This window comes from Suillus subaureus (assembly GCF_016647635.1).
Source record: "Suillus subaureus strain MN1 chromosome Unknown BJ212scaffold_485, whole genome shotgun sequence".
Lineage (NCBI taxonomy): Eukaryota > Fungi > Basidiomycota > Agaricomycetes > Boletales > Suillaceae > Suillus > Suillus subaureus.
This window is the reverse complement of record NW_024539041.1, coordinates 1-11,557: the sequence shown is the minus strand read 5'-3', so window position 1 is coordinate 11,557 and position 11,557 is coordinate 1. Positions and strand designations below refer to the sequence as shown.

At 45.6% G+C, this 11,557-nt stretch overlaps 1 protein-coding gene across 1 annotated transcript; it reads left to right on the top strand.

Moving 5' to 3' along the window:
* Positions 1–10,835: 10,835 nt before the first annotated feature.
* Positions 10,836–11,328, top strand: BJ212DRAFT_1307287 (uncharacterized protein; the record flags this gene model as incomplete). Its single annotated transcript, XM_041333846.1, has 4 exons — positions 10,836–10,919; positions 10,991–10,999; positions 11,026–11,198; positions 11,232–11,328. 4 exons carry the CDS (start codon positions 10,836–10,838, stop codon positions 11,326–11,328), a joined length of 363 nt encoding a protein of 120 aa, XP_041184953.1.
* Positions 11,329–11,557: the final 229 nt, after the last annotated feature.

Here is an 11,557-nt window from a genome sequence, read left to right as displayed (position 1 = left end):
GTGTTTAGAGTTTAGAGTTACGACGAGGATGGTGGCGCGGTCTACAAGTCCTGCTCAGTTTTCGTCGTACGTAACGGTCGGCGTTTATAGCGACCACCTGCTGAACCAATTTGTTCAGTGAATGAAGCTAACTAACACAGTAACCTTATCTTGTTAGACCATTCTACCACACCCTGCCATCATAACGCCTCGTTGAGAGTGTCTGGTTATAGCGTGGTCTCGCACATATCACTCGTCACCGCACTTCATATGCATCGGCTCAGACGTAGCGCAATGTTTTGATCCACTCAACCGTGTATAGTACGACGATCGTTGCCCTACAATCTATCACCTTCATACTTATTCTACACATCCAGCTCACTGTCCCTACAGGCTGACAGTACAAATGGTAACGAAGTGGAGCATAGTAGGTCATAATATATGTCTATACTGCGATAAATGTTCATTGGCATCTTCGTCCTAACATTACTGCAGGATAAAAACGTGTCATTCTGATTTTGACCTTTTCAAATCACCGTGCGGCGCCAATGGTCTCTGCGTTATTCCATAAGTTTGTCTTCTCGTTCCACAAACCACCCGCTCACCTCGCCTGTGAACGGCACCAACCCACAATCACTACACGGGGATCCGCGATGGAATTGGCAATTGCTGCATCCTGCCCAAACCGAAGTTCATCCTCGCTGAGTATGCAACGAAGCACGCAGACTTTGAGTTTGCTGCAGTTTACCAATATGGCGCTTAGGGCATAGCTGGCTATAGTGCCACTCGAGAATGGGGAACCAAATACGAAATGCAAAATATGGTGCCTGGGCCATTAACTGGCCCCATCTATCATGCAGTTCCAGATACATGAGCTCCTGGTAAAATGGGAGGGCAGAGTTAGGGGGGTGGCCATGTGCTGCAAGGTGTTCGGCAGAAAAAGACGGATGAGTAGGACGGATGGAGCGGGCAACGACAAATTGCGCGCAGCTGACGGGGTGTATGGCCATACTCTAAGATCTGCGATGTCAGTGCAAACTGCAAGAATCTCCGTCATGGAGCACGCCGGAATGTCGGAGAGGAGAAGTGTCTAGCAAAGAACGAGGCGGGCTTGGTCTTGGTGGCAGAAATAAATCCTTCTAATACTCTTGCTGAATCGCTACCTCCATATTGGAGTACGACGCAGTTGTAAATCACAGGTTCCACCCTGTGGTCGAAAATAATTGTTCGTCTCTGTTTCCTTGTGAATTGGTCCACCAGAACCGTACTCGCCGGGCCACCAAGGCCAGACTCAAGGCCGAACGACGATCACTCTCATAATGCTGTTCGGCCAATAATCGGACGCGATGATTACTCACATAATATCTTGTTACAAGGAGTGGTGATTTTTTTTTTTTGTGACTTCGGCGAGACGCTTGAAACCATGCGATACTAGATTCTGTTACAACGAAGGAACATATTTTCAGATTATCAAATAAGCAGAATAAACCAAAGGTACAGAGTGAGCGCGTTGTAGTCACATGACTTATCATGTGATCGTACTTTTTCATGTTGATCGGATCGGATTTGTATCCTTCAAGCTTGTTAGAGTCCACTTCCAAAATTACATGCCATGGATCTCGGCGAGAATGTCAACACCCCTACGACTCGTCTCCTGACGCTATTAAATGTATCCGCTTTGAAAAGCAGAAAGAGAACACGAGATGAAGATTCGCCAGCACCCAAGTTAAACAAGCGAAAGACGGTTAAGCTTGCAGAAGATAATACTTTGGACCCAGTCCCCTCGACATTACATGACAGACCTAACAATGAAGCAGATGACGAGGTCGTTGGAGGTGACGAAGAAAATGACGGTGTGGATTTACAAGGTGCATTATCAGTATGGTTTAGAGAAATTCACTCAAATGCAATTCGTTAGATATCACATCGCCATACGAACAACACTACGGACCAGATACTGATCTTGTATCAGAGGCACCAAGAAACTCTGTGGATCAACGACGCTGGACGTCTTCGGGGGAGAAAGTTGGCACATTACGAACTGTGTTTAGTTTACGAAACGAGGACATCACTCCTCCATCGAAAAAACTGGCGAGACAGACAGCAGTATGTTGTATCCTGTAATATATCACATGCTGCTGAAATATTTATGAAATTATTACCAGATACCACAACGTTTGAGGGGTCCATTTCGGGCGCGACAATCGAAGCAGTCATCAGGTATGCTCAGCGGTGTGCCACACGTCATGATATTGATCTCTGTACACTTCAGATCAGAGGCAAGTACAAGATGATCTACTCTCGATCTTGTCCGCCCACCTTGATCTATATAATCCTGCACTTTCTCTGGAGGATCACCGAAGTGTACGAGATGTCGTTGCATTGCACGCGCTGGACCACACCATAAAGTTTGTTGCTCCCCATCTCTAGACTTAAGTGTGTTCACGGAAAAAAAACACAGAAAACGAAGACGAGTTTTGAAAAACAATGAACGTCTCGCACATGCGAAAGCAGCCTCGCTCTCGCCTCCAGAGGACGTCCAAGATCAAGGTTTTACTCGACCCTCCGTACTTATTCTTCTCCCGTTTCGCTCGTCGGCACTCGCTTGGTTCGATGCATTAACCACACACACACCCTCTCCGGCATATCAAATCGAAAACCACTCTCGTTTTCTATCCGAGTACGCTCTTCCATCTGATGCAGTTGATAAGCTGGCAGTTGCCGAACCGGGGACATACCCTCGAGACCATGTTGAGACGTTCAAGGGCAATGTCGACGACAATTTCAGGGTTGGAATTAAACTCACAAGGAAAAGTGTCAAAATATTCGCCGATTTTTATGGATGTGATATTATTCTTGCAAGTCCGCTCGGTTTGAGGATGTCAATCGAGAAAGAAAAGTGCGTCCATTGTGCGAACCAATGCAACGGTAAATCGTAACTTCTCTTCAGAAGCGCAGATTTTTTATCATCAATCGAGATATTGGTGATAGATCAAATGAATGCACTGGCAATGCAAAATTGGGAGCATGTCCAGGTATGTCCATGTCATATTTCATGTTAGTCCCCTTTTTTGATTATGTGCATGTCAGTATGTCCTTTCAAACATGAACAACCTGCCGAAAGATTCCCATGACGCGGACTTCTCGCGTATCAAGCCATGGTATCTAGACGGCCAGTGGGTTTCCCCTTGACAACCCATTATGCATGATACTTAGTTTCCGCGAGCTCTGCGTACCTTCGACAGTCCATCTTCTTGTCACCATTCGAAACGCCCGAATTGAGAGCGCTGTTTAACACCACGCTCAAAAACACTGCAGGGAAGGTCAGAGTCGAAAAAACATGGCCTGCTATACAGGTTCCAGAGTCTATCGACCAAGTGGGTGCTTTCTTCATTGCCCCACAGATTCAGCCTTAACAATACAAAGATGTTTGTTCCTTTCGACTGTACAAACCCCAAGGACGAACCCGAAAAGAGATTTGCTTATTTCACCACTCAGGTAACCTCTGCGACTCCAACCTTGAATTTCGTCATCTTACATCATTGTTAAGCTACTGCCAAGGGTACTTAAATCCGCAGTACAGAGTGCCAACACAGTGATCTTCATACCTTCCTCATTCGATTTCATTCGTGTGCACAACTACTTCCGAAAGCAGTCTTCCCTGAGCTTCGCTGTACTCTCTGAGTGAGTTCCACATAACAAAAACGAGGACACCAGCTAACTACACGTAGATACTCTACCAATCAGGACATTTCTCGAGCACGAGAAACTTTTTTCTCCAGTAAAAAGGCCTTTTTGCTCATTAGCGAGCGGTTTCATTTTTACCGCAGGTACGTCACTCAAACATTTGTAAAATTCAAGTTTATATAGCGAGTCCTGTATCTGCAGATACAAAATCAGAGGCATCCGCAATCTCATTTTCTACGGCCCTCCAGAACATCCTCAATTCTTCTCCGAGTTCCTGTCTTTCCCATTCCTTGACGATGGGGTGGAGGGCTCCGATGTAATGTCAAAAGTGATTTATTCCAAGTATGACAAGTTCAGGCTGGAAAGAATTGTTGGGACAAAAGGTGTGAAAGGTCTTTTGGAGGGTCTCCTGTAGTTCCAGAGCGATACCACCTTACTGCACCACCGCAGGCGTGGGTCCTTGGCCTTAACGTTCATCCTTTGGAGGACCGCCTCTCTGAGGTGTAAGATACACCGAGGCGTCCGTCCTTTCTTTGGCCTCCCTTACTTGATTTCGATTGATGTCGCTCGTTGTCGTTGAAGTCTTGCATGTAGTGGAAAATAAATATTCGAACCCGCATCGACGGGCATTAAGTACTTCATTGGTGGAACCTTCTAAAATAAAGCTTGTTTTCCCTGAGACCTTTAGAACTAGTGCGCCTCGTGGATTGAATGTCAATTCTTCTGAAAACTCCGGGACTGGATTTCACCTTTGCGATGTACTCGGAGATCTGTGACTGTTGACATCGGTGCACCTGAGATGTGTTAGCTGGCTGTCCTGGTGTATACATTCTGTAGTGTATACTAGTATGTACTGGCAGGTATCGATGTGGCATGAAAGAACCATGGTAGCTAATGCATACTATGCCAACCTACAAAATATGAGGAATAAATCATCTCGTCGTACATCGTAGTCAGAAACGAGTTTCATCATCTGCTAAACATATTCTCATATGTGGACTACCATAGGCTTGAAAAGCTGCCATTGTTCCTGATTGATCGAGTGTTCTGCATCTTGGGACACGTTGAGGGCTCTCTGGTGGGACCGTTTGTGATTGCGTGGCTTCGGCTCTGAACACAATCATGCCCTGAAACGGAGTTATAATTTACAAGCAGATATTGAAAGGGTGCTCACCAAACCACCATCACTCCGAGTCTCTTGAAGGAGTAACCGCCGATTTAACCTGCAAGTTACGTCGGTAAGTTCGTCGCGTTTATTATTCGTCGAGTCCATTCGGTGACTGACGAGATCAACATCGAGTTCCCTATGACTACAACGATACGTGGATCAGTTTACTTAACGTAAAGTATTTTATGTCATTACCATTAGGCCACATCAACCATGCTCCAAACCACACATCTGCATCACTTCAGTCGAGTTTTAACGTGGTACCAATACACTCACAGTTCCGTTTCAGGATTAGAAACTGAAAGCTAGTTAGAAAACCTTCATTCCGGAGAAGATAATGGGCAATGAAGTCCTTACCAATATCATCACTGTGCCGGCGAGTAAACTAACGGACGTCATTGACGGAAACGCCTTATGAAAGAGCCAAATACCTGGTGATCAGAGCAGTTTCTGTGGAGGCGATATCAAGAAGGGCATTCACCCCATGAAGTTCCCATCTTACCGATAGTCCAATGAATCAACCGACCGATCATTGTCGTCGTGCTATGATTAGCAGATGTGAGGAACAGTAGGCAAGATGTTGGATAGTCATACTCTATGATGTTAGAGCCTCGTTTCTTTTTTAAATTCCAGGCAATACCAGCGGTGGTGATCCAATCACAGACTGCGCGTGCGCTGAAAGCGAGCATAATCAACGAGCCTTGACTGGCTTCAAACGTTGTGAGGTCCGTCATAGAAAATGCCCGTGCTAAGAGAATGAATGTCGAAATTTGCGCAACCACGGAAAACATTTGGCAAATAATGGGTAAGTAAACATTTCTAGCCAACTTCCAAAGTCGGAATGCATAAAATGACTGATATTTACCCGTAAGTATCAAATAATGAAAATATGTTTAAAATCGCTTACCTGCACAATGGATACGGTAAAACTGCTCAACAGAATGGCCAGGTCTGCCGCTAGAGGAAAAACACCGAGTCGAGACGGGTCGCCATAGGTGCTGACGGTCATTGTCCATAACATTGACAATATGCAGACGAAGTGGCCCAGCTGAATCAAGCTGCAGAGCATGTATAAATATTCGTAGGAGCAAAGTCACACATAGGGCGCACAGGACTGCAGATACCTAATTGTATGACGTGATAGATAAAATCAACATGAATCGTGCCAGTTGTAACCGACTTACAGTTGCTTTCAGGGCGAGACAGTCGCTCGCGAACTTTGCAAAATACACGTAGGACTGGCAGGCAAGGCAGCCGAACAATGCGCCACTCAGAAGCCCAAAGACTTGCACGGGCCCGATGACAACACTTGCATCAAAATCGCTCATGGATCCTTGTAAGCTATTCATCGCGTCCACACTACAAAGTAATGCAAGATTATAGGAGACAGTATGATCGCTGCATGTGACTTACGAAAGCGTTAGGTAGATAAAAATGCGAGGAGCCAGACGAATGGCACGGAAAGTTCGAGTGTAGCGACCGCAAACTTGCAGAAGATAGAGATGAAGCAGCCTCAATCACCGAAACATCTTCAGAAGGAACGGCATCCAAGTCCGTGTGCCGACACAGCCCGCAACATCATCGCCTATCTGATGCTCCACGCTTGTGCTAGCAGCGCCTTGATGATGGATGTACTGCTCGGGACTACTATCTCTGACGGAAAGGTGTGGTGTTTCCAGCATGAATCTAGAATAATTATACGCTGGGCGACGTGACTGCACCATTTATCAGAATTTCGTACCGTCACTTCTCTAGCCCCACCGATTTATTGATTCGTTTCAAAAATACCCGGCTTGTCATGGTATTTCACTGTTGCGGTGTGCTCGGCTAGATGCGTAACCGTGACTCGTGTGTCGTTGACATCGGCGGAATACATATCTATGACTCCCACGTTAGTGGGAACTTCGGAAGAGGGTTTGTTAAACCCAAACGTTCAGGCACCCGCTGATGCGTAGGAACCCTTTGGAGAAACCGGTTGATGAATGCATGATCAGTGGATCCATAGTCTGTGTTGTCTCTACAGTGAAGAAACCTGTTACATCTTTTTTCTTTTTTTAGGGCCTGGACAGCTGCCATTTGTTTCTCAGTTTGTTTCTGTATGTGGTGTGGCACTTGTGACATAACAGTGACCAACAGTGACCTTTGTGTGATGGTCTCAAACACCCACTCATACCTCCCTTTACCGCTGCTATAGTGAAGAAAAAGACTACCGTACCTTCAGCAAACAATGCCGGGACTTTAGCAGTTGCTCACTGGACTGTCAAAGAGACATCCCGCCTTCTCGAATACCTCATAGCTCACCGTGCCAAAGGTGGAGATGGGACAGGATTCAAACAGTCTACTTTTACCGGCGCATCAACTCATTTGCAGGAGCCACCAGATGGTGTTTTGAAGGAGAACCATGTAGGGGGATCTGGCAGGGACTGGCAATCATGCAAGAACAAGTGGTTAAATGTATGTTCTCTGCTCATGCTAGATTATATTCTGATTGTAATTTGCACAGTGCAAAAAAAAATATGCCGCTATTATCAATATCAAATCTCAATCAGGCTTTTCATGGGACAATGAACTTGGCGTGAATATTGGTCCTGCTGATGCTGCTCATTGGATGGCATTTGCAAAGGTGTGCTTCAGTTATGATATGAGAGGGGTACTGATATGATTATGAGTTTGCAGACACATCCTGATACCAAACCATTTTGCAACAAGGGCTGGGAACACTTCCACGAGATGGATGAACTCATGTGCACACAACGCCCTCGCAGCACCAATGCCTTCCATGCTGGACATGAGACGTTCGAGTCCGAACAAGCACCCCCTGATGATGACCAGGCCAACAGAAATGATACTCAACCTGTTGTGGAAGATGAGGTAGAGCAGTTAGTTGATGAGTATGTCAAGGACCAGGAGCGAGTAGTGGGAATGGTCAGTGACAAAGGGAAAACGGTTGCCGAGAGAGAGGTAGTGGCTGAGGACAACGATGAAGATGATATTATTCCTTGGGAGGTGACTCCTGTCAGAACCATGGTCAAGCACAAGTTTGTATCTACCTGGTCTTCAACACCCTCCCTCACTGCCTGTGGATCTGGTACTACAGGCTCTGGTCCACCATCAAAATGCCGTCAGATTAGCGGATCAGCGGGGGCACTCTACACAATCAATGACCAATTTTCAGCATTCAGCGACATCTTCTGAGCCTCGTCGCAATCACACACTTCAAGCCCATCTATTATACTGTCACCTCAGCACAAACAGGTGGCCATGCGATGCACACAGGAACTAGAAAAGTATCTTGATGATGATAGTATGGCAGCGCTCATTGAAGCATTTTGTTACAATCACGTCTACCCCTATCTCTTTTCTTCACTTCATTCGTGTATTACGTCATGACCGTGTCTCGCTGCGCCATCATTAGGCTAAACCTTTCACCATATCTGTATTACATCACGACCGCAGCAGCCGTCACTAGATGACTCATTTTCCTGATGACGTATGTCTTATCTCTGACTCGTCTGTATTACATCATGACCGCAGCAGCCATCGCTAGATGACTCATTCTCCTGATGACGTATGTCTTATCTCTGACTCATCTTGATGACAAATACGTACTGGCCCTAAAGCCACTACGTCTATAAAAGCTCAGCCATGTACTTAGTAGATCCTTACTTTAATCTTACTAGGTTTTACCCGAAACATCCTTCACTTAGGACCCCCAATCCTAAGTGTCTGATATCGATATTCAAGTCAGAGACACTCTCTCTAACTTGTCTTAAGAAGCCTTGCATTTGTGAGGTCTTGATTCAGCTTCAGACGTTACTCTTATCGAGTATCTGTTGTTGCACCTATCCTAGTTCGTCATAACACATTTCAGATGGACATCAGTGCTGCTGATGCATATATGGTCATGACAGATGATGGTCCAAGGAAGTCTTTTGTTGATAGAAAAACCAAACATATTAACCGGCAGGTTCTGTAGATTCAAATACTAGTATTGTAGGTCTCTATTCACGTATTCTGATGAGCACAACAAATCCTATGGTAGTCCTCCCACATGGCGACCACGATATGATCTCTGTCTTCAGTCACCCGCTGCCTCTCTTCACGGTCAGCTGGTCCCTCTGCAAGGTCACCTCTAGACTTGCCTGGATCACAGTCAACAACATCTTCATCGGCAAATTCTTCTATTTCTGTTGGATCATGAATGCAAATAAAATTATGGATCGCACATAGGGCTGGGGGGATGCGAGCTTGCATTGACATACTATACTCTGGTGGGTGTACCAGTATCATGAACCGCCTCTTGAGCACCCTGAATATTCTCTCAATAGCATTACGAGCTTGAACATGCCAGAGATTATAAATTTCTTTTGATGTTTTTGGCCTGTCACAGTGTTGAGAAGACACTACAGTGAGTCGTATATCACTCACCAAACTGCAGCTTGCCCCCATTCAGCCAGATGGTACCAAACACCTCAGTATGGGACAAGGAGTGAGTTGCATATCCCAAACCCAGCATCTGTGAGATAATATCTCCCTTCTGGAATATATAGGTCTGTGAGCTGGGCATTATTGTAGAGTGTCGAGTCTGATGTTGATCCGTCCCAACCACTGAGGACATACTGGAACTGGAGATCAAAGGAACAGCAAGCAAGACAATTTTGGCTGATGCCACCTTTGCAGTTTCGTGATAGTTGCTGTTCTGCTGCAGATGGGCAGCATGCAATGTGGGTACCATCAATTGCCTGGAGTGCACCTGAAAAGTATGGGAAGAATTTAGAATTTTCCAATATTTCCTTCGGTATGGGTGCATTGTCGTGCGGAAGGGATACAAATTTGTTGTAGAATGGAGCCGAAGATATGGCAAGTAGGACTTTCTTGAAATATATGATAAGGCCTGTGTGAGGCTACTGGTAGTACAAATATCTTTGCAAGGTGAACATACTTTTGTATTGTTGTGTGAGAGTGCTGGAAGTGTTCTGCAACATGACGGCTTGATAACCCAGTCACACAGGTGTAGAGAAATATAGCAATCTGTTCATCAAGTGAAATATACTTTGAATCACAAAGTCCACAAGCCTGAAGTTCCTGTACAAGTGTGTGAAATATGACCTTTCTCATCCAAGCTCATTTTTGATCCGGTTGGGATGTCCATTGACAAGCTCTTGCACCCATGCATGCCCAGAGAGGATCAAGGTATGGTAAGGCTCTTTATTGAGAAATGGGGTCATGTAAACAATTATAGCACCTATTATGAGCTGGATAACCATTGCTGCTGCCATTCGGAGGACATAGAACTGGTGAATTTGCTCTCTTGCTGCCAGTGGAGGTGGCATTGAGTCCTTAGTATGTGTGACTAAACCCTATGTCACTGCTGTTTGTATATATTGTGGTAAATGAAACTAACTGAGAAACAAACTGATAAACAAACGGCAGCTGTCCAGGCCCTTAGACAACTGACACCGATTACGTCTTTTGTGGTTTCTCTCGGGTCCTTATTTTATTGACGAACTTACTCAGAACGTCTGTGTTTCTCTCACAACACCCCACTGGGCTAGCACGTCTCCTTGAGTCCTCAGTGCTACAGATTGCCCACCTCACAACATCCTTCACATGTCCTCTATTCTATAATGCTTCGTTTAAATTGTACTACCCGCAATATCATGAATCTTTATATGCAAGAGCTGAAATTTTTCGTCATTGGTTACAACAACCACTCGCCCCCCACAGTAACAACTCGTGTCTTAGACTCTGCGGTCCCCTTTATTGATCTGTCGCCGTAGTTTTTGATGAGGTAGGTCTATCTGTTCATGTGGGTGATATCTCAATATTTGAGTTTCGCTCGCGCGCATTTCGAGTCTGCTGTACACTGTAGCAAACGCCTCAAGGTTCATCAAGAGGCTGCTCAACAAGGCAATCTCCTCCTCGCAGTAGTCCCAGCTACTACCTTGTGCATTATATCTAGACTAAAAGATGATCCTCGGTGGTTTTCTAGCTTACACAGATGCTTGCTATGCAGAAAATTTGTCTGCTTTGCCCGCGCCTGTTCTGCGTGGTGTTACATTGCGAATTGGAACTGAGAGATCAGGTACGCGAAACAATATTATAAGGGGCGTAGTGTCAATATAATCATATCTTATTTCACTTGTAAACGCACAGAGCTTGCAAGTATGTTGGATGATATCTTCTTCTAGGGTCTCTTGGCAGCACCTGTCCCACCTGCTTGCATGGCAAGAATACGGAGCACTTTGCTTATTGTTGAGCTTCAGAACTTGTACGGCCCTGGGATGGCCACTGCTCTACATACCCCTCCTGTCGTCAGTGCATCTCTTGCTACTGATTCAGCGGCTACGCGAGCCTCTTCACCGTGAATTTTGGCATTTGTTGATGATTTTGCTAGCTGTTTAGAGAAGCTGAACCGCACCGACCAACAGACGACGGTATTCGTCAATTTACGCCGCGCACTCGATATACAACAGGCTCTTGTTGGAAGCTAAGACGCGAACACGCTCAGTGTGTGAAGACAACGACCGAGGCCTCGATGTATGATTTGGAAGATGCGACACCCTTCCCTTCTCCTTCAGCTCCACATTGGACACGCACCACTGAACAAACACCTCCATTCTATCACGAAGGTCCCAAGCCCTACCTACCAACAATGCCACCAGCACAAAGAGACCGTCCACCACTTCCTAATCGCCTGCCTAGTGTATGCAAGACAGCACC